Source organism: Canis lupus, chromosome 36 (genome assembly GCF_048164855.1).
Source record: "Canis lupus baileyi chromosome 36, mCanLup2.hap1, whole genome shotgun sequence".
NCBI lineage: Eukaryota > Metazoa > Chordata > Mammalia > Carnivora > Canidae > Canis > Canis lupus.
The window spans coordinates 438,217-461,385 of NC_132873.1; the positions used below are offsets into that span (position 1 = coordinate 438,217).

The 23,169-nt window shown below is 56.2% G+C and overlaps 1 protein-coding gene across 16 annotated transcripts in view; it reads right to left on the reverse strand.

The window, feature by feature from the left end:
* The window catches only part of DLGAP2 (DLG associated protein 2), a 699,343-nt gene that overhangs the window by 367,677 nt on the left and 308,497 nt on the right, over positions 1-23,169 (reverse strand). For 4 of the 16 annotated variants that reach the window (XM_072812938.1, XM_072812939.1, XM_072812941.1 and 1 more), the window contains one exon: positions 1,568-1,681. The exons of the other annotated variants lie outside the window; for them this stretch is intronic. In XM_072812938.1, the coding sequence (XP_072669039.1) occupies positions 1,568-1,625 (58 nt within the window). In that variant the 5' untranslated portion in view covers positions 1,626-1,681. The remainder of the gene's footprint in view (positions 1-1,567; positions 1,682-23,169) is intronic. 16 annotated transcript variants of the gene reach the window in all.

Sequence of the window (23,169 nt, forward strand, 5' to 3'; positions counted from 1 at the left end):
GCCTCATGCCCCTAACCCTGGCCTCGTGCCCCCCACCCCGGCCTTGTGCCCCCCACCACCCCAGCCTCATGCCCCCCACCACCCTGGCCTCATGTCCCAGACACCAGCCTCATGCCCCATAGCCTCGTGCCCCCCTCCCTGGCCTTGTGCCCAACTCCCCAGCCTTGTGCCCATCGCGGCCTCAAGCCCCTGGCCTCATGCCCCCAACCCCAGCACCATGCCCCCCACCACGGCCTTGCACCCCACCCCGGCCCCATGTCCCCAGCCCTTCTGTGATCCTCCTTCGCACACAGATGCAGGTAAAGACCCAGGATGCCCATGAAGAGCCACCATGGCTTCTGGAATCTCTCCACGTATGAAGTAAGTTGTTGCCTGAAAACCGGTGAGCTGGTGAACACGAGAGCTAACGCCCAAACACACACGTACTAGATCCTTCTCCGTTTACATTAAAAACACATCATCACAGAAGATTCACCTCGCAGAAATCCCCAAGGCCAGAGAGGGTCTCGCACACGCACCCGTGAAACTAGAAGGCAGGGAATGCCCAGCCCGTCCAGGCCAGGACCCCCAGGTACAGGCTGTGTGGACCCCGTGAGAGGCTGCCTTTACTGTTGCTGAAAACAACATGAGGCGGCTGTGCCCTCGGGTGTAGACACTTGTACACACACGGCAGACCTGACAATGCTCCGAGCACCAAGGTTCTGCGTGGGGTGAATCGCACCTGACACTTTCACAAGGGAGTGGGGTGGCCCTGGGGTCAGGTGACCTGAGATGGCCTACAGGTGACGCCTGAAGCTGGGACGGTGCTGATCCCTGTCCACGGTAACGGGGACCCAGGGGAAGCCCTCACCCGTTCCCTCTACGCTGCACTAGAATTCGCATCCATGACGAGTGCAGGATGAGAACACCCTAAGAAGGACAAAGCGCCTTCAGATCCCATCGCGGGTACTGCAGACACGCATGGGTGGGGGGCTATGCACGGAGGTCCAACTCCACACAGAACTCACTGAAGACCCGGCACCAGAACCACCAGCCCCAAAGCCAGCACAACGCTCTGAAATAGGCAGGTCCTGACAGCTGTCGATGGATTTGCCGTGACACGTCCCAGCAACCAGAACCCGTTTCCGTCTCACAGGATGGGACATACCCACGCTGGAAATACACCATTTCCTTATAAAAGAAAACCACTTTCATTCTTCCTGATATTTTATTCTCACAAAGCTTAGCTACAATGTTTTCTTTAAAGAGCAAAAAAAGAAGACACGTTTGAGAAATGCAGAGAGATCATCAGACTTCACAGACGGAGCATGAACGCCCCTCCCCCCAAAAAAATTCTATCAAAATTTATAAGTTTCACAAGTGAATTTGCAGAACCACAGCACTTCTAGTATTTTTTATACTGGATGGTATTTTTAAAGTTGTAAAAACCCCTGGAAGATCTGAATGGATAGGGGTGCTTCCCCTCCTACAGTGTCGGAGATGGCACCCCACCTGTCCCCGATCCGACTGCCCCCCGGGGCTGCACCCAGGGGCACACGATGGCAGGAGCACGTGGGGGGTCGCGTACCTTTGAACAGAGTCAGTCCGCGCAGATTGCCTTTGATTTTAGTCAGCTTCAGTTCCATGGGGCAGACCCGACCTTCCGCTCATGTCCTCTGTCAATTGGGGAGGAAAGAGTCCCCTAAAGTGATCAATACACAAGAAAGCAAAGTGTACAGTTGTCGGCCTGCACAGAGTGACGACCCACCCCCAGGGGCTTGTGAGAGACGAGCCACGTGGATGCCCCGTGGATGCGCCTCACACCTGCCGCCGCCTGCCGCGCCGTGTCGGTGAATCAGGCACCCGCAGCAGTCGGCGGCTCTGGGCAGCTGGGCACGGAATGGAGTGATGACTACAGAGAGCCAATGTCTCCACTGTCGTGCAAAGTCATCACAAGAGCAATTTCTACCTATGAAAACAGGTTTATAAAGTAATTCACACACACGCCCCGAAAGGCATAATTATATAGGAAATCAATTAGGAGCCCAGAGTTGTTGGGGGCTAGTGGCATCAGTGGTCAATCACGCAGGACGTAAGCCGTGGCATTCTCAAGCACAGACACGTGGGGCACGTCAGCACACACAGGGCAGGGGAAACGACACATCACAGACATGCTCATCATGCACACGCAGATGCGTGTACAAGCGTGTGCACACACTGTCACGGTGCCTGCCCTTGGCGGGGTGTCATGCAGCGTGGGGGTGCCCGAGTTGGACACGGTCTCGGTTCTTGGATTTCAAACACATATGGGGTAGCCACAGCATTATTTTATTTTATTTTATTTTATTTTATTTTATTTTATTTTATTTTATTTTATTTTAATCAGTGAAATAAAACTGAGATAAGTTAACTGGCAACCTTAGACGGCCCACAGGTGGCCGAGGGGCACAGTGCCCACGGAGGCAGCAGCGCGGCCCATCAGCAGGAGGGGCTGTGGGTGTGCGCCACGCTCCACAGCCCCAGCCCCGCGTGGATGCTGATTTCCTTGGGGCGCAGGGTCCTCCCCTGCAAGCCTGGACCACTGCCCTGAGCTCTGCAGACGCTCCGAAGACAAGCGGGGCGGGCACCGCCCACCTCCCCCGGCACCCAGGAACCCGGTCAGCCCGAGCGCAGCTGCCTCGGGGAGGCCCCGGTCTCCCTGGACACAGACGCCAGGCGGCGTGAGGGACGCGCTTCGTCTAGGGCAGGCCACAAGCCCGCAGCAGCGCGTTCCGGGGGGCGCACCTTATGCCCAGCAGCTTTGCCAAAGAGGACCCGGGTGGCGGGGGGTGGGGGGGGAGCAGCCGGGACAGGCGCCTCAGCCCTGCCCCGAGGGCGTGGGCGCACCCCCCGCGGCTCTGCCCAGGCCCAGGACACTTCCTCTGGCGCCAAGACGGTCAGCGCGGTTTCCGAGCAGGCAGAGGCCGACTTCAGAGCCCTGAGAACAGAAGTCGGGATGTTCCTGATCAGGAATCACCTCTCTAGGGTACCCGGCTCCTGGACCGGGCCCCCGCCACCCCCAAGCGCACTGCGGTGGCCACAGCGCTCAGCGACCCGCCCCTGCCACGGAGTCACATGCTGGAGCCTTGTGCGCCTGGTGGGTGGGAGCGCGCAGGGTGGGTGGGAGCGCGCAGGGTGGGGGGAGCGCCGGGTGGGGGGAGCGCGCAGGGTGGGGGGAGCGCCGGGTGGGGGGAGCGCGCAGGGTGGGGGGAGCGCGCAGGGTGGGTGGCAGCGCGCAGGGTGGGCGGAGCGCGCAGGGTGGGGGGGGAGCGCGCAGGGTGGGGGGAGCGCCGGGTGGGGGGAGCGCGCAGGGTGGGGGGAGCGCGCAGGGTGGGTGGGAGCGCGCAGGGCGGGTGGGAGCCCAGGGTGGGGGGAGCGCGCAGGGTGGGGGGAGCGCGCAGGGTGGGGGGAGCGCGCAGGGTGGGTGGGAGCCCAGGGTGGGGGGAGCGCGCAGGGTGGGTGGGAGCGCGCAGGGTGGGGGGAGCGCGCAGGGTGGGTGGGAGCGCGCAGGGTGGGGGGAGCGCGCAGGGTGGGTGGGAGCCCAGGGTGGGGGGAGCGCGCAGGGTGGGGGGAGCACGCAGGGTGGGGGGAGCGCGCAGGGTGGGTGGGAGCCCAGGGTGGGGGGAGCGCGCAGGGTGGGTGGGAGCCCAGGGTGGGGGGAGCGCGCAGGGTGGGGGGAGCGCGCAGGGTGGGTGGGAGCCCAGGGTGGGGGGAGCGCGCAGGGTGGGGGGAGCGCGCAGGGTGGGGGGAGCGCGCAGGGTGGGTGGGAGCCCAGGGTGGGGGGAGCGCGCAGGGTGGGGGGAGCACGCAGGGTGGGTGGGAGCCCAGGGTGGGGGGAGCGCGCAGGGTGGGGGGAGCGCGCAGGGTGGGGGGAGCACGCAGGGTGGGGGGAGCGCGCAGGGTGGGTGGGAGCCCAGGGTGGGGGGAGCGCGCAGGGTGGGGGAAGCACGCAGGGTGGGGGGAGCGCGCAGGGTGGGTGGGAGCCCAGGGTGGGGGGAGCGCGCAGGGTGGGTGGGAGCCCAGGGTGGGGGGAGCGCGCAGGGTGGGGGGAGCGCGCAGGGTGGGTGGGAGCCCAGGGTGGGGGGAGCGCGCAGGGTGGGGGGAGCGCGCAGGGTGGGGGGAGCGCGCAGGGTGGGTGGGAGCCCAGGGTGGGGGGAGCGCGCAGGGTGGGGGGAGCACGCAGGGTGGGGGGAGCGCGCAGGGTGGGTGGGAGCCCAGGGTGGGGGGAGCGCGCAGGGTGGGTGGGAGCCCAGGGTGGGGGGAGCGCGCAGGGTGGGGGGAGCGCGCAGGGTGGGTGGGAGCCCAGGGTGGGGGGAGCGCGCAGGGTGGGTCGGAGCGCGCAGGGTGGGGGGAGCGCGCAGGGTGGGGGGAGCGCGCAGGGTGGGTGGGAGCCCAGGGTGGGGGGAGTGCGCAGGGTGGGGGGAGCGCGCAGGGTGGGGGGAGCGCCGGGTGGGGGGAGCGCGCAGGGTGGTGGGAGCGCGCAGGGTGGGTGGGAGCGCGCAGGGTGGTGGGAGCGCGCAGGGTGGTGGGAGCGCGCAGGGTGGGTGGGAGCGCGCAGGGTGGGGGGAGCGCGCAGGGTGGGTGGGAGCCCAGGGTGGGGGGAGCGCGCAGGGTGGGGGAGCGCGCAGGGTGGGTGGGAGCGCCGGGTGGGGGGAGCGCGCAGGGTGGTGGGAGCGCGCAGGGTGGGGGGGAGCGCGCAGGGTGGGGGGAGCGCGCCGGGCGTGGCGCCATGGGGCTGTCCCACCCGTGATTGGCCGCGGCCATTCACACCCAGGGAGCCCGCAGTCTGGCTTCCATCAGGGACCCCGAGGCCCGGGAGAGACCAGAGGAAGGAGCAGAGGGTGAGCGTTCACCTGCCCTGCTGGAGGCCGCCAAGCTTCTGGGGAATCTCTCCCGCGGGCGGTGCGGCAGGGACGGGCGGGCGGCGAGAATCCGTGAAAAGCTTAACTAGGAAGGCGGGTGAGGAGGACCAGGAGCCCTGACCCGCTGAGGCCTTCGCCTGAGCCCGCAGCCTCCCGAGGCCACCTCTCTGCGCGGAGGATGGAGACGCGGCGTCAGGGCCTTCAGCAGGCCAAGGCCGACCTCAGCGACCCGGCACCTGAGCCCGCGGCCTCGGCAAGGAAGCAGCGCCCTGGGCCGCCGGCGGCCCTAGCTGTGCCCCTGGCCCTGCCGCTGGCTGCAGCTCGACCACGTGCTGCTTTTCACCGGTGAAAGAATAAACACGAGGCCACGCAAGCCACGGGGCCAACTCAGGGTGGAGGGAGGTTAGGATGCAAACGTGTAGCCGGGGCTTTGGCTCAGGGCGCGGACTCACCAGACTCCGGCGAACCACCTGCCCAGAGGCAGCATCCAAACTGGATGCCTCTCCCCACCTCCCCCAAGTCACCGACCCAGGGCACCTGCGCGGCCACCAGGCTCGCGGGGGGCAGGGCCACACGCCGAGCTGCCCCTTGCAAGAAGAACCTGGGAAGGCTGGGTCACAGAGGCACCTGTGGAGTGGGGCCCAGGTGTCCTCCTGGATGCTTCCCCCCTCCACTACCACCATCCTCCCCACCCCCCTCTCGCCTCCACCCCTTCTCCCCCATGTAGGCCTCAGGGCACAGCCCTCCACACACCCAAACCCAATCCCTGCAAACAGTGCTGGGCTATTTTAGGAGCAGGACTCACTGAACCGGAGACCCAGCGTCAGGGGCACCGGGGACAGGGGCGGGCTGGGGAGGAAGCTGCCACTGTAGAAATAGCCCCAGGCCTGGGGGGGGCTCCAGCAGGGGGAGGTGGGAATTGGACCCTGGGCAGCCCCCTCCCGCACACCCAGGGGCCACGCGGTCCCTGCTCCCCACACGCAAAACTACTGTGTGCAGGGGAAGGTCTGTAACCCAGATCCACACAGGATCCTGACCCCCAACAAGACGGGGTCGGGAGGGGACATCTGCGGGAGGCCTTCCTGAGGGGTCAGTGCCCCTGCAGTAGGACACAGGACCCCACATCTGGGTCAGGACTCGGGGGAGAAGACCGTGTCCATGGACCAGGAAGGCATCCTGTCCAGGCCCAGATCCTCCAGCACCCAAAGCCTGACGTCCAGGCTCCAAACCCAGGGGCGACCCCTGTCTGCCATTTGTGATCCCGTCTGTGGTGCCTGCCACTGACGCCCCAAACAGATCCACTCACGATCGGCTCTGCAGAGGGGGCCTGGGGTCAGAATCAAGTTCTGGCTGCAGTGTCGTGCGCAGATACGGTGCTGAGCCAACACAGTGCTGAACTCAGGCACCACTTTCTCCATCAGGACGCACGACAGCGAGGAGCCTGCAGACCCCAGACCCCGCAGCACCCCCCCAGCCACATCCATCTGCCCCCAACTCCCTGTGGCCGCCTCCCTCACACTGGTCCTGAGGAGGGGAAGGGGGAAGGGAGCAGAAGGGATTGGTGACCGGCAAGGGGAGCTGTCAGAGGGGAGATAGCACTGGGACCCCAGGATGGGCCGTGCCTTCAAGATGGTAAGTAGGAGGGAGAGCGGTGAAACCACAGGGGCATCAAGGGTTTTCCTTTTCTTTTTTTTTTTTAAGATGTTTTTATTTATTCATGAGAGGCAGAGACCCAGGCAGAGGGAGAAGCAGGCTCCCTGCAGGGAGCCCGATGTGGGACTCGATCCCAGGACCCTGGGGTCATGACCTGAGCCGAAGGCAGACACTCAACCACTGAGCCACCCGGGAGCCCCAAAGGTTTTCTTACAGAGTCAGAACCCATCTACGGGGCTCAAGGACCGAGTCACAGAGACGGAGATGCTGGTGGCACATGTGCTGAGGGACATTCACACGTGTGTCAAGGGAAGCGGGTGCACATGGAGTGGCACAGATTCTGGACTTGTGGGGCTGAAGCAGGAGCATCCCCCGTCCCTAGTGGAAGCGCTGGCTCTGTCCTCGGACTGCAACGGGAGCCACGGTGGGCCTGGGGAAGCCAGCAGGTGCTGTGGCAGGATGCTCACTGCAACATGCCCTCGAGGAGCCAGTAAGAGCTGGGGGAGTAGGTGGGCTCGTCCCGGAGTCCTGGCATGGTAGGGGGCTGAGATCTGGTCCCCTGGGACGGAGACGGACAGGAATGCAGAGCAGCGGCCATGCTGGGCCACAGACTCTACATCCAAACAAGAAGGGACAGTTGGTGAGACGCAAGCGTGGAGCCCAGCAAAGCCCCTGGATGGGCCAGAGCATCCCAGGCGACAAGGAGCCAGCGGAAGAGCCAGGTCAGGGTCCAATGGGAGGCATGCAAGGGTGGGGAAGGTGAGGCAGTCACCTGGGCCCCAGCTGTGTCTGTGCAGGTGCAGGTCCAGCCATCTCTCTGCCCAGACACCCCAGCTTCCAGGGCCCCACGCTCCTGCAGTGGAGCCACGGGGCCCTGGCTGTGGGCAGATGTTCCCACACGAGTTAAATACCACCATCCTTAACAATTGAACACTATGAACTTATAATCAAATAAATCTCATTAAAGCAAAGCTAATAAATCCTCCAGCTCGCTGGCCCCTGGATGCTGCACCACACTGTCCACCACCACTGCCCTGTGCTGTGTCCAGCATGTCCATGCACCAGGGAGGCCCTACCACCTGCAGGGCTCTGGCCAAGCCGGTGCTCAGGGGTGTCGTACTGTTGGCTCCAAATCAGTAGGTGGGAGCAATCAGTGCAGAAACGGGCCGAGTCAGGGCTCTGTCCTCCATGGGGCCAGCTGTGCCGGGCACTCTGCATGCTTCCACCTGGACCAGGAGTCTGCGCCACTCTCCGCAGGCTGTGAGCTCAGAGGATGCTAGGAGACTAGAGTTTAAATATAGCTTGAAACACCGGAGTTTTACAACCTGGAAACCAAGTCTGGTGGGGTTTCTGCTGCCCGCCACACAGGCCGCACGGGTTCCGGTGCCAGAAGGAGCCCGCACCCCTCTGAGCCCACGGCGCCAGGGCTGCTTCCCTTCCTTCCCTGCTTATCTCAGCCACGCTGGGGGCTGGGGGGGGGGGTTGCCTAGCAACCTGCCTACACCGCATTGCAAATCAGCTGCCTTAAATAAACTGCAATACATGCTTTTTTGGAAAGTTCCGCTGGACATTTTTAGAATGAATTTCCAAAGGTTTCTGAATGACATCACGGGTGCCAAGCAGCTGTAGGAAGTGCAGGTAGCAGCACCCACTCTGCTCCCCACCCTGAGAAAGCTGAGGGGCCACCCGGTCACCTGTCCTTGTCCGTCTCATTGAGTGAAAGCCCAGTGATCTTCTGGGGACACCATGCCCTCTGGGAGGCTGGAGTGGGGTCAGGCAGAGGGGTGGGACGGCCGGAGGACCCCACGATGGGTGCGCAGTCACTCGCTCCTGGTTGTGTGGTGGGAGCCCAGGCTGTGTGACACAGGGCTGGCAGGTAAGATGCTCAGGGCACCTGAGCGGCCAGCGTGTCCCAAGTGTGAGGCCCAGGGGGCTCCCTGGGGTGGGCTCTGGGCAGAGTGGGGGTGTCAGAGAGGGCATAGGGTGTGGGGACAGAGTCGGGGGCTGGGTAGGACAGCCATGCCACAGAGGAAGGAACAGGACGTCAAGGCTGCCCATCCACTGACCTGTCCTCACAAGACTCGGGGGTCCAGCTTTCTCCTCCAGTTCCGAACAAGCCGCTCGAGTCACCTGGTGGGTTAGCAGGTCTCCCCGTCCCCTCGTCCACATAAAGAGCTAATCAGCCCTCATTCTAGGTCCTTGAGAGAAGGGAAAGCTGTTTTGGGGCTCACAGGGGTCTCTGTTTGTGCAATGGTGGTACTTGCCCATGTCCCTCAGTGACGCCCAAGGACAAAGAAGCCTGGCTATTATCAACCTGAGGTCTGGGGCAGCATCAGGGTGGCACTGCAAGAACCTGACCGTGCCCTCCTGCTTGGCCACACAGCCCCAATGTGGACATAAGCTCTTCTCTTGCCAGAGTAAATGACATTTCCAGAGACCCCAGCCACAGGGCGTGCTTGTGCAACCAAGTCCTAGGCACCAGGCTGTAAAAGAAGCAGTGCATGGAATGTTCCAGAAGCGATTAGAGGCAGGGGTGTGCCTTGAGGAGCCTGGATGCGGTGACCACTGCTCGGTCACATCCCAGCCCTTGGAGCCACATGGACAAGGGCCATTCCCTCGGACAGCAGCACAGAATTTGTAGCAGCCTGCTCAGCACCAACTAACAACAAACACACCCAGCCTGGGCACCCACGCTTGGGGTGTGTGTGTGAGTGTGAAACCTGATGCCTTCAGCTACCATTGACTTTTTTATCAAAGCTGGCTAAAAATTGCAGTGGGTTCAGTGTGTATATCTAGATTCTAAATGTACAAATGGAAGCGTGTTGGCTTAGTAGTCCTGACATCATGGCATCCACTGGATAAAGAAGAATGAGTTACAGAAATGATGACTCTTTCTACGGCGGACAAACACAGAATGGACCTCAAACCTGCTAAATACCACCACATACAGTCGGAAAATGTCCTCCAGTCGGGGAATAAATGCCAGGATCTAGGCATCCACTGGGCAACTCTGGGCCTCTGAACCTCAGGGAACGGTTTCCTGGAAGGTTCGTGTAGGGTGAAGATACAAATTAAAGTCCAAGATATATGTATGCATCTGTGTGTGCATGTGTGCATGTGTGTGTGAACGTGCATGTGGATGCCTAAGAATGTGCGTGAGTATGCATGTGAGCATGCAGGTGTGTGCACTGCACATAAATGTGCACTGTCTGTGCTAGTGTATGAGTGTGAGAGTGTGCACAAGCATGCACATGTGAGCGTGCACTGTGTGGGCACACACTCGTGTGCAGAAGTATGGACAGGGGAGCTGGTGCGCATGTGAATGTGCATTGTGGAGTGTGCATATGCATGCACATGTGAGTATGCATCTTTGTGTGCACAAGTGTGTGCGGGTGTGTGTGCAAATGTGTGTCTGGGTGTGCACCTGTGAGAGTGTGAGTGGGGGTGTGTGCATGACGAGAGGGGCCCAATTCCCGACCGCTGCCCTGGGAGTGGGAGGAGGCAGGTCTGAGGAATGGTGGCAATCACCATGAGCTACTGCCCAGGAATCTTGGAGAGGTGACATTCATTCCTCCCAAACTAGATTCAGCTGGAACATGAAGGTCGGCATAGTCTGGAGACCCCAAGGCCCTCGGGAGACCCCTGGAAACCAGCTACAATGGAAACCAAGTGACAACGGCCAGCCATTGGGGGGCACAACCAGCCCACACAGGACACTCCTCATGGGCACAGAGCCACAGGTGCCCACTCAACCGTTGTCACAGAAAAGACCAAAGACTGCGACTCTCTGTGGCAACATATGCCCAGGCCCCCAGCCACCTCCCACGGCCTTGGACTTCTAAATCCTGGCAAGCTGGCTGGACGTACTAGAGATAGTCACGGAACCGTCCCTTTATGGACATGGGGAATGGCGTTACCCCAGGGTGGGGGTGTGTCTGTGGAGGTGGCTCACGTCCCGGTAAAACGTGGACTAATCCTGCCCCCGATGGAAGCAGAAACGTTAGGGGCTCTCCAGAACCCGCTGGCACAAGGGCACCCTTTGAATGAATCCACGGGAGACAGGAAAGGATTGCTACAGTCTCAATTGTCATAGGCACAGAGTAATTAAGTCTATTTAGAGGTGGGGCGGGCCGGGCACAGCTCCGATGATCTGTTCACGCGTTGGAGGCAGAGAGCAAGCAAACAGCTTCTGTTTGGACGGAAGTCTATTTACTTAGCTGGTCTCCAGCAAGAACTAAATATTCTCAAGGCTTTGGATCCTAGATGCTTCCTCATGTGAGACGAGACCATTTTTAGTTCCACATATTGGCCTTCGTACCTGACAGTGTTCAGTTGTGCATACCAAGGGGGGCAGAAATTCTGAGCTTCCACTTGCTTTCGTCAATTTTTTTTTAAGACATTCGCCTGGTCTCACTTGCCTCCCCACCCTGTGTCACGGACACTGGGCTCCTGGCTTCTACCCGCACCCGGGGCCGGGTCGCTGGCATTTCCCCACCACATCCCGTCGGAGGAAACAAGGCACAAGCTGGTTGGGGAGCATTTCAGAGGCTGACGTTCCCAGCCTTCCTGAGGGGGAACACATGGCATTCGAGGCACCCACCCCTAGGAAGCATCCTGAGGGAGCCTGGGCGGCCCAGTCTGTGAAGCGTCTGACTCCCGATTCAGCTCAGGTCACCATCTCAGGGTCATGAGATCAAGCCCTGTGTTGGGCTCCACACTCGGTGGGCAGTCTGCTTGGGATTCTCCTTCTCCCTCTGCCCCTCCCCGACTCGTCATACACTCTCTCCCTCTCTTCCCCCCCCACCAAATAAATAAAGTATTTAAAAAGAAGCATCATGAAATAAGGCAAAAGTGCGAGAACGTGAACGTGGAGCAGAGAAAGGCTATAGCTGAAGTGCACCGCGTGCACACGTCACGAAGGCAGGCTGCCGTCAGACCCGGCAAGTGAGCAGGCCCTGCTCCCGTTCGCCGAGGACGCAGCAGCACCAGAACAAAGTCAGTACAAAAGCAAAGCAGAATGGCAGCTGGCATTGCAACCACAGGCGTGTAATACAAAGGCCTAAGCACGCGCTTTACCACAACCGCCTCTCAAGAGCCAGGACAAGGACTGGCCACCAGCGTCTCCTCGAGCGCAGTGCCAGGCAGTGGGCCTGGCCCCGAGCCCCAGAGGGCAGAGGACCCGGGGCTGAGGGTGCCCCAGGAATGGGGAAGCCAGGAATGTGTGCGGTGCCTTCCGCCGCATGGGCCGGGATCCACAGCCCTGGTCCCTGGCCCCCGGCCCGAGCTGGTCTGAACGGGGCTGACCTTCTTGCACAGGACAGCATGTGCTCAAAGCTTACGCACCAGAGAAACAGCATCAGGACTGACAACAACGCTCTGCTTTACGCTGGGAATCTCCCAACCAAAGCAACAATGGATGAGCCTGAATTACTCCGCATCCCCCCAACTCTTAAGGATGATGTGATATTATGCATTTAGAAAGGAAAGCAGCTCACACTCCTGGAAGACAGAGACAGATTCGCCATCTGTGAGGACCCAGCAGCTCTGTACTTGTGTGAAGTTCAGGGGAACCTGGAGTGAGGAGCACTGCGACTCTCTAGCAGTCCCAAACCAGATGACGGCATCTGACACTAGAAGGACAGCACGTACCACAGTGACATATGGGACAGTCATCAAGTCAGTTGAGCAAGATATAAAATGCACAGCAGAGCAAATGAAAATCGTCCCAGATTCAAGGACAGGATCCTTCCATGGGGACCTGGCCTACCGACTCCTGGACGTTTTCTTGGTCATAGAGTGACCAATGCCTGCCTAAGATTTAAGGGATTTTTGCCACAAAATGAATCTATCAAGACATTATTTTCGTGTATGCTCCTCTGTTGTGATGAAAACAGCAAGTATGATTCCCCCTTTAGGTGAATTGTCTGCAAATAAAGAACTGCTTTTATTCCAAGACAAGGCAAAGAAAACCAATCAGAGGAGATCTTAAATACTCAACTAAGCACATTTAAATTTTCATGCATCTCTTATCTGCTTCTGTGTTCTTCCTTTTTCAAAGGTTTTTTTGGTTTGTTTGTTTTTTTCAGAAAAGTCCTAAAAGATGGGATGGAACTGGCCATGTACAGCGAGGAGAGTCTCTCCCCCAGCTGAATATATCTTCATACCATCAACACTTTACCCAAGGAAAATCCTCAATGTGTTTATCAAGATTTCTGTCCGTGGAGTTTTATCATTGAAATGGATCTGGAGAACATTATAGTGTTTCTTAATAATTATGGCCATAAATGGATGCGACTCAGTGGAGCTAATGACTTTAAAGCGATGGTAAGGGTCTGGCAAACAAGAAAAGCCTAATTTTGACAGATTGGTTCCCATTAGAGTCACATTCTTCAAGGCCTGCAAAAAGTTAAAATCAAACTTTGTTAACTTTCAGTCATGAGCAAAAATAAAGAAAGAAAATAAAACACAGGGTGAGTTAATTTGACAAGAACCGTACACATCAACTCTTCTGGAATGACTCTGCGGGTTCAGGTGCTAGTGAAAGAAGATTTGAGTAATAATCACACCACTGAGAGGCTTTCTGCTCCATGCACGAACAGAGGGGAACTCTAATGCAGCCTCTGCTAATTAAATATATCAACGACCTTATATAAAGAGGCAGGCGGCACGTTACCTAGAAGCCTGGCTTGACCGTTTTTATCATTTTTGTCTCTGGAGTTGAGGAACTCAAGAGTCAGACACAGCCAATGCCAGAGCTGGACTCCTCTTTCTGCAGACCGGGCCAGTTACCAGACGCGCTCTCAGCCAGGACCTGCGCCTGTCTGCGTAGACCGACAGCCACCAGCTGTCGCTGACATCACGTGACGCCAAAGCCAGCGCGGGCCGGACCCCTTCCCTCAGGCGCAGGGGGTACTGCACGGGGACAGCTTTGGAGCAGGAAAAGGAAGCATTTTGTCAAACACAACACTCTTGAAATTGAATCTTTCCTTCTAAAGGAAGCTTGAGAATGAGTAGAGAGGGGAATGTCATTTTTAATGTCTTTTAGAATGGCTTGAGCTTCCAGTGGGCGCCGAGGATATTATCAAGGAGAAATGTGCGAGTGGGCACGCATCCGTCCTCCAAAGACATGCCGATTCATGTGCATTGTCATTTCAGAAGCAAACACACAGCAAGATACACAGCGTCTCTGTGCAAGATCTCGGGCTGGGAGACAGGCAGCGACTGAGGCCAGCTGCCTGCTGGTAGGTGCGGCCGCTCACCTCACATCTGGGAGGGGGCTGCTGCTGTGCCAGCATCCCGTTAGCAAAGGTGCACAGGGATGGGGATGGGTCCCCAAGCCGCCCTGCTCCGGGTCTGCCTGGCCTCCCGGCCAAGTCCCCATGCACACCTCCTGGGGTGGGAGCCGCCCCACATCCAGCAAAGGCTTCCGGTCAACCATGGCCTCGCTCACTGCTCTTTCACAAACCCCTGGGAGAGTAGTGTCAAGGGCGAACAGAAGTGGAGATGCCACCCCCAAACCAGGGCTGCCGGAGCTCAGGACACCCCCCCCACAACCTGCTGCCTAGGGTGCTGATGGTTTGGCGCGGAAGGCCCTGAGTGGATGCTCTGGATGCCCCTGCTCCACCCGAGGACAGACCCCCCCACACACACACCCCGAGTCTGACCCGCCCCAGGCCTGGGCACAGATGCCACTTCTCCCCAGCACTCTCCCCAGGGCCCCGCGGCTCCTGACCTCATTAGACCCCACTCTCCTGCAGAAATGGCATTTAACCCTGAATCCTGTAGGACCCGGGGGCTACTCCTTCTTCCTGGGCCTCCTGTGTGCACAGGAAATGGGTATGTTAATCCATGTCTGTTTGTTTTTCTCTCCTAGGTCTGTCTTTTATTACAGGGGTCTCAGCCAAGAACTCAGAAGGGGAGAGAGAAAATTATCTTTCCTCCCCCACAGGGAAAAAAAAACCGAAAGACATATTTTCCTGTTTCACCAGAGCCAGATAATAGAATACAATAGAAATCATTGTTATTCAGCTTCCGAGGCTCTATTTATCCCATTCAAACATTTAATGTTTCTCTGAGGTGAGACAATTCGCTTACCTCCGCATTCTAAGTGTTTGGCAAATAAACGGTGCGGTTCAGGGAAAAGGTGAGCCACAGATCACTATTTGTGTTTGCTAACACTAGTATTTGCATAATAAAAAGAGAAAGGCAACTGGACACATATTTGGGACAATAATAGAAAATGCTCATTTCATCATTTTACAAAGAATTCTTAGAAAATCCACTAACACTTTCATAGCAAAGAAGTTAAAAGTTTGCAAATAAAATTTACAAACGAAATATAAATAGCGAGGAAATATTTGCACATGCATGTGCCTCTCTAAAAAATAAAGGGACGCGAGGTAAAATAAGACACAATTAGCACCTTTAATTTGGGAAAGGTCAAAAATGATCTAGAAGTTAGAGCTAGTGATGTTGCAGTGAAAGCAGCGCTCACAAGTGGCTCAGGAGCCCACGTATGTGTTCAAACCATCGGGAGAGTGATCTGTCTTTAAGTATCATGAGGCTTAAGAATGTTTGCAACATTTTTACTTCTGATAATGAATCCTGATGAAATCGCCAGATGTGATGGCAAAGAGACTTCTAGAAACAATACCAATAGTAGTTTCCTGGGGGCTCCTGGGGGGCTCAGTGGTTGAGTGTTGGCCTTCAGCTCAGGTTGTGACCCGGGGGTCCCGGGATCGAGTCCCACGTCGGGCTCCCTGCATGGAGCCTGCTCCTCCCTCTGCCTGTGTCTCTGCCTCTTTCTGTGTCTCTCAGGAATAAATAAATAAATCTTTAAAAAAATAGTTTTGAAAAATTAGAACAACCCCGTTTATTAAGTAGCGACATAGCTGAGTAAGTCAAAGCGCCTTCACGGGGCACTCAAGCCAGTCCCCACTGTGAGGACCTGAACGTGAATCCTTGCAACGTGGAAACGTGAAGTACATAGTGTTGATGAGGAGCAAGGGCCAACCACATCCAACGGATGACAGGGGCGGGCACGGGGGTGTGTTCACGCCAGAGACACTGAACAAGACAGAACGAATGGCACCAGCTCAGTAAAGATGCTCTGAGAAAGTGATGTCACATGGTGTTCAGGTTTATATTACTTGTAAAGTCAGAAAAAACACCTGAGAAGCAGCGGTGGCAGGACGACCCGCAGAGGATAACACTGTGGTCTGTGCTCACTCAGCGCCCATCTCACACTTGACGCTCATGACCTCACTTCCACTTCTCAGAGACTGCCATGTTCCTTAATCTTAAGGCTCTTCCTGGACCTTGGAGCAGCACCCGGTGCTGGGGACGCCACGGGGACAGGCTGGGGACAGGTGGGGACGCCGTGGGGACAGGCTGGGGACAGGGAGGGGACACCACGGGGACAGGCTGGGAACAGGTGGGGGATGCTGCAGGGACAGGTGAGAACGCCGTGGGGACAGGCTGGGGACACCCAGGAGACAGTCAGGGACGCCGTGGGGACAGGCTGGGGATGCTGCGGGGACAGGCTGGAGACACCGCGGGGACAGGTGAGGATGCCGTGGAGACAGGCAGGGACACCGCAGGGACAGCCTGGGGCTGCTCTGCTGCCCTCCCCTTTCCAGGGAGCCATGGTATAAACTGGAGAACCGACCTGCCACCAGCCCTCAGGTCTGGCCCCAGGACAACTGTCACTGAGGTGACACATGCCACACAGTAGGCGCTGTCCCAGTGCAGACCCCAACCCCGCACAGAGTGCGCAGGTACCTGCCGATGGGCCGGGGGGCACAATGAGTTTGCAGCACCCACGGGCTGACGCTAAGAGCCAGGGCATGTGACCACTCCCAGGGCAACACCGCCCACCCCGCACCACTGCAGGAGGCAAGAGACGGCTCTAAAAACCTGAAGGAAAATGACAGCCAATCGGCAAGTCTGTGGTGTGGGAAAACATCCTTATAAGAAAAAGCAAAATGAAGATATTTCCAGGTGAACTGAGTGTGAGAGAATTTGTCGCCAACAGATTCACACGAAAGCCAGTCTTTGGGGAGAAGGAAAATGGTCCTGAACAAAAACGAGGAAAGGAATGACTCAGCCAGTAGAAATGACAAATCCCCACCATTTGCTTTGACGTGGATGGAACTGGAGGGTATGATGCTGAGTGAAGTAAGTCAATCGGAGAAGGACAAACATTATATGGTCTCATTCATTTGGGGAATATAAAAAATAGCGAAAGGGAATAAAGGGGAAAGGAGAAAAAATAAGTGGGAAATATCAGAAAGGGAGACAGAACATGGAAGACTCCGAACCCTGGGAAACGAACTAGGGGTGGTAGAAGGGGAGGAGGGCGGGGGGTGGGGGTGACTGGGTGGCGGGTACTGAGGTGGGCACTTGACGGCATGAGCACTTGGGGTTATTCTGTACGTTGGCAAATTGAACACCAATAAAAAATAAATTTATATAAAAAAAGAAAATCTAAGAAAGGTCAATGTGAAGGTAAGTAAATATAAATTAACATCAACTATGTAAAAGAGTACGAGTAACATCTTGCTGAGCTTAAACATTGTGTAGGATTTAAAATTTATGAGGAAAATAACGCAAACCAGGAGGGAACCAAAGGAGCGAAAGTGTGTAAGGTCTCAGCACGGCTGCAAAGGAGTAAGAACACTGCATTCGTCTGTTTCCAATAACGTAGAGACTATGACGATGATGGCAACTCTCGGGGAGGCTGCCAAAGGAGCAGCAGGGGACGTCGAGAGGGGAAAAGATGTGACGAGGAAACCCAACCCTGTGTAGGCAGGAGGAGGCAGATACAGGAGCAGAGATGGCTCGGGAGTAAGAATATGCAAAAAGACGCGTGACGCACATGTTGACCCCCAAGGAAGCGGATACCCATGAACACTGGACAGAGCTTTTTGGTGTCTTTGACACCAAAGTTACTGGCAGGGATAAGGACAGAGTTTCGTTCGATAAAAGGGTGAACCCGCAGTAAGATCAACCATCAGAGCGTGTATGTCTCCTTATAGGACTTCAAAACACGGGAAGTGCAAACTGACAAATAGAAGAGAAAAATAAATGTGGATGATGTCCACAGGTCAACCTGACAGGTTAAACAAGAAATACCAGGATTTGAAAGATGTGAACAAGGAGATTAATCATCTTGAGCCACTGATTTGTACAGAGCCCTGAGCCCAAGAATGAAATAAGCCTACGTTGTAAGTGCACAGAGAACGTCTGGTGGAACCGTCCTCGCACGTGGACCTGGCGAAGCTCTGGGACCAGGCATCAGAGGACGCTTTCCACCAACACGGCAACGGAACTTCAACTCCGTTGGAAAAGAGGTAACTAGTAAATGCGAGTTACGCAGGACCAAGTAGGACACTTCCAAATATTCCTCATCCAAGAAGAAGTCCGGTGGAAATTAGCCGGTGGTCGTGAAAGTACGAGCATCCAAACCGATGGGACACAGTGAGCCTGAGCGTCAATAAAGGTCTGCGTGCTCGGGGCAAGGGACAGAAGGCTAGTTGTCAACGGTTTCTCTGGGCATGGCGGGAACATAGAACAGCAGATGGAAACCAGATGAAAAGTAATAACATAAAGGCGGAAATTAATTACACAGAAGAAAATAGTGTTGGGAAATTCTGAGAAAGCCAAAAGAATCATTATTCTTTAAAGGCCAATAATGTTCATAAACCCCTATTAGGTTTAATCAGGGAAGTGAAAGCAGAGGGTGTTGGCTGAAGACACTAGAAAGGAGACCCCGCGGGCATAACAGGATTCTATGAGGATGTGCAAGCAACCTTATGTCGCAAATTCGTAAATTAACTGATTGGAAAAATTCCTTGAAAACCACAATTTATAGTAATTGCTGTAAGGAGCAATAAGGAATCTCAACAACCCCATGTCCGGTAAGACATTAAATCTGGAATTATAATCTTTCACATAAAAGGATCTGTGGAAGCAGATGGCTTCTCCAGAAATATTTCCAATATTTTAGAGAATAAATATTCCTGGGAGTTCGTTTGGAGGTCGGATTAATATTCATTCCGAAGAACGGGGCTTAAAAAATGAAATCAGGCAATCTGTCATAAACAGACAAATGTGTTGTAAGCTTCCACATGCAAAAGCACTTACCAGATTATTACCAATTATTATGCAGTATTTCATCAGATATTTAAAAAAAATCACAAAAATATTTGTTGATTTCAGGAATGCAAATTCGGTTTATCATTCAAAAATCAATCCACTGAATACTGTATTGATGAATAAAGAAAAATTATGTAACCATCCTGATAAGAAAGAGTAATAGATAAAATATGATTCATGATACAAACTGGAAGGACATCAGAAGTGGAACGTTTCCTTCATCCGATAAAGGGTTCGTATGTGTTCCCTAGTATACATTGTGTTTAATGAGGGAATACTCGGGGTACCTGGGCAGCTTCATCGGAGAGCATCCGACTCTTGGTGTCAGCCCGGGTCATGACCTCAGGGTGGTGAGATGCAGTGGGGCTCAGTGCTCAGCGGGGAGCTCGAGTCCTCCTCTTCCCTCTGCCCTCTGGCCACCACCCCTGCACAAGTGCATGCTCTCAAATAAATAAATAAGTCGAAAGAAGGAAGGAAGGAAGGAGGGAGGGAAGGAAGGAAGGAAGGAAGGAAGGAAGGAAGGAAGGAAGGAAGGAAGGAAGGAAGGAAGGAAAAAGAAAGAAAGAAAGAAAGAAAGAAAGAAAGAAAGAAAGAAAGAAAGAAAGAAAGAAAGAAAGAAAAAAGAAAGAAAGAAGGAAGAAAAGAAAGAAAGAAAAGAAAGAAGAAACGAAAAAAGAAAAGAAAGAAAAGAAATTGAAACAGTGTGAACGGTTGGCTTTTGATCTTGCCAAAATCCACACAGCAGGAACTTAAGAATTTCTAAAGGGAACAGAAAAGCAAATAATAACTCACAGATTTTGCATCAAAATTTGGTAAAGAGGGGGGCCCCTGGGTGGCTCAGTCGGGGAAGCATCTTCCTTTGGCTCAGGTCATGACCCTGGGGTCCTGGGATGGATCCCCGCTCAGTGAGGAGGCCGCCTCTCCCTCTGCCTCTGTACCGCTCCCTGCTTATTCTCTGTCTCTTTGTCTCAAACAAATAAATGAAATATTCTTTTTAAAAAGAAATACTGGGGATCTCTGGGTGGAGCAGCAGTTTGGTGCCTGCCTTTGGCCCAGGGCGCGATCCTGGAGACCCGGGATCAAATCCCACGTCGGGCTCTTGGTGCATGGAGCCTGCTTCTCCCTCTGCCTATGTCTCTGCCTCTCTCTCTCTCTCTCTGTGTGACTATCGTAGATAAATAAATAAATAAATAAATAAATAAATAAATAAATATTAAAAAAAAAAGAAAAAGAAATACTGGAAGTCCCCCAGAGCTACCTGAAGCTACGAATGCAACATGGATGCCCAAGGTCAGCCTCCTGTTCACCATGATCCTGGATCCCACCAGTACAATACAGCTTAAAAAAAAAAAAAAAAGAATGAAACTACTAGAAAAAAATAAAATAAAACTGGTTATCTGTAGCCAACTTACTTTGGATGTACAGATTCTAAAATATACAGAGAAAAATAAATCAGAATAAATTAATAAGCAAATACAGCAACGTGACTGGAAACAAGATTAGTGACAATTGTGTTGCTCTATCACAGCAATAAATGGTTGGAAAATTATTTAATCTCTATCTTCAATAAATTGCCGATGAAATCCCAGTGAACTATGCTTTGTAAACACGGGGACATGGATTCTAAATCTCCAAAGGAAACAGCAGGAAGGTAAAGGCCGCCCCAGGAAGGTCCAGGGGAGAAGCCGCAAACGAGATGTGGCCACAGGTCGTGGAGGCCGTGAGGCCCTGGTACAGGTGTGGCCAATGACGGGCAGTCCAGAAGCAGCGTGGGCTCGAAGCCACCGGGCCTGCTGCCAACGTGGCAGGGCTCTGGGGACCGCAATGTCCCCTTAGTATGTGCCACCAGGTGACGGGAACAGGGCATGCCCCCACAGCGGCCACGTTGCAATGAAGACTACCTGCAGCTGAGGCGAGGGACACATAATAGATGTCAGGAACGTGCCGGCCCGGCCATTTGCCTTAAAACTGAACATGAATTTGCAAAGGTGTCCCCCACCCTCGACCATGAAGAAGGCAGTTTACCACCTGGACTGGGGTGAGGGGGTCCGGCCCCTGGACCGGGGAGGAGGGTTCTAGCACCTGGACTAGGGAGGGCGGGCCCCAGCCCCTGGACTGGGGAGGAGGGGGTCTAGCACCTGGACCTGTGAGGGCGGGCCCCAGCCCCTGGACCGGGGAGGAGGGGGTCCAGCACCTGGACTGGGGTGAGGGGGTCCAGCCCCTGGACTGGGGAGGAGGGGACCCAGCCCCTGGACTGGGGAGGAGGGGGCCCAGCCCCTGGACCGGGGAAGATGGGGCCCAGACCCTGGACCGGGGAAGATGGGGCCCAGACCCTGGCCCAGGGAGGACGGGCCCCAGCCCCTGAACCGGGGAGGATGGGGCCCAGCACCTATACCGGGGAGGAAGGGGCCCAGCACCTTACTGGGGACAGTGCAGACCCATCCCAGCTGAAGCAGAGCACCCCAGGGGAAGCTCCTTCACACATGGTTGCACCTAGGCCTCATCTACCACCGGTTCCCGGTGTGTCCACCCTTCCCACAGTCTGCCACCCTACACACTGAGCATCCCCTCCTTGTGCCTGGTTGCTTCTGTACAATGTCCCTGCCAAGGGTCCCCAGGGAGGAGGAGTGGGTTCCAGCCCCTCCCGGGAGTTCCCTCGGTGAGCTCAAGTCTGTGCACATGACGCTCGGGCTCTGACACGTGTCCATCTTTCTCTTCCTAGACGTGTCTGTCCACCTAGTTTTGCAGGCCATCCGCTGGAGAACCTATGACAGGCAAGGACAACACCTTTTCCCTCCTGCTGGAGATCATGGGGGTCCACTTGGAAAGGGGATAGATCTGGACCCAGACCTCACTCCATGTGCGCATGCACTTCAGGGATGTGCTGGATCTAAATGCGAGTGTCTAGAACACGACCTAAGTTCTAACTCTGAAAGACAACACGAGAGCCCTGGGTCTGACAGCTGCTAAGGACCCTCTGGCCAGCAAAGGTGCCGCGGGAATAAAAGGGCAACCCAGAGAGCAGGAGACGATAATCCCAGAACCTGTGCCTTAAGGGTCTCATATCTACACTGTGTTAAGAGCAACATCAGAGAACACGTACAGCAACAGCGGGAGGCGTGCAGGCAGTTTCTCGGGGCTGGAAACAACAGGAGGAGGCACCGGACGATGAGTGACAGTGGGGAGGTTGACCTGGAAGGCACCGCATGGTGCCGGTAGAGGCCTTGTGGGGTGGATGGAAAGGCGACGGGCTGTGACCCTCCGTGCACAGTGGACCGAGGCCATGTCTCTGGGAGCTGCCAGCCGCCGGCACAGCACTCACCACGGAACGCGTCCCCAGACTCCATGGACATGGCGGGGGGCCGGCCTAGCCATGCTGCGTGCAAGGGGATGCACATGGGCTACCAGCACCTCGACACCAACAAAGGACTGACTGCCCCTAGGAATGAGTGCGAACGCTGAGCGCGTATGAGATAAGCTACCATAGTGGCCACTCTTGGGTGGGGCCTGGGGGTGCCGACAGAGCTCTGGCTCGTGGATCGCGGGGCGCTCCCACAGCTGCGTGTGCCTCGTCAGACCTGCCACGTTCACAGTCTGGTTGTGCGCGCTCTTCCGCGGGCGCCTTTTACTGGAGCATCTCCTTGAGACGAGAGACAAATAAAAACGTCCGATGGAAAACGCTGCATCTCGTCCCAACAGACGCCCCGAGCCGTCGGAGGGCGTGCGCTCCCACCAGGCTGTGCGGACGGCGCGCAGGCAACCCCCTCTGCAGGCAGCGGCGTGTCCAGGAGAGACCCCACGCGGAATTTCTAATCACACGTCGACAGCAGAAGCCCTTGGGGGACGCCAGTAGTTACAACAGAAACGAAGGAAACACGGGCGCGGTGGAAACAAACTGGGCCAAACGTCCACACGCGTGTGTGGAGAGCGGCCCCCGACCCCCGCTGTGCAAAGGCTACCGCGTGGAGCTGGCCGCGGGGTCAACAGAGACGCTGGAAGCCTTCACTGGGACGCGGTACGACCACGACATGGGGTCGGGGTGACACCCGAGCGAGGAGCAGCGTGTGGACGCTGGGAGGAGGGCACCTGGGGAGGCTCCCTGGGACCCTTCTTGATCCTTCCAGCGGCCACAGTGTCTGCGCCTCCAGACAGTTCCACCAAACCTCGCCGCAGAGCCTCCGTGGCCCCGTGAACCCTCATCCCATCTCCCGATTTGTTTTTCTCTTCGATCATCCGCTCGAGTGCTCCGCCGCATTTTCTATGTTTCCATTGAGCAGAAGTTCATACTCCTCAGTTTCGTGCAGGCCTTCGCAGCGCCGGCCGCGGTTCTGCGCCCACTGGGAGGATTCCCGCCTTCCCCGCGCCTCAGCCGTGGCCTCCCTCGCCCGTTTGTCAGCATCGGGGCTCCTGTTCTGGGGACGAGCACAGACGCCGGCGACGGTAATCATCGTTCCAAAATATGCTGGCGGTGGAGGCGGCC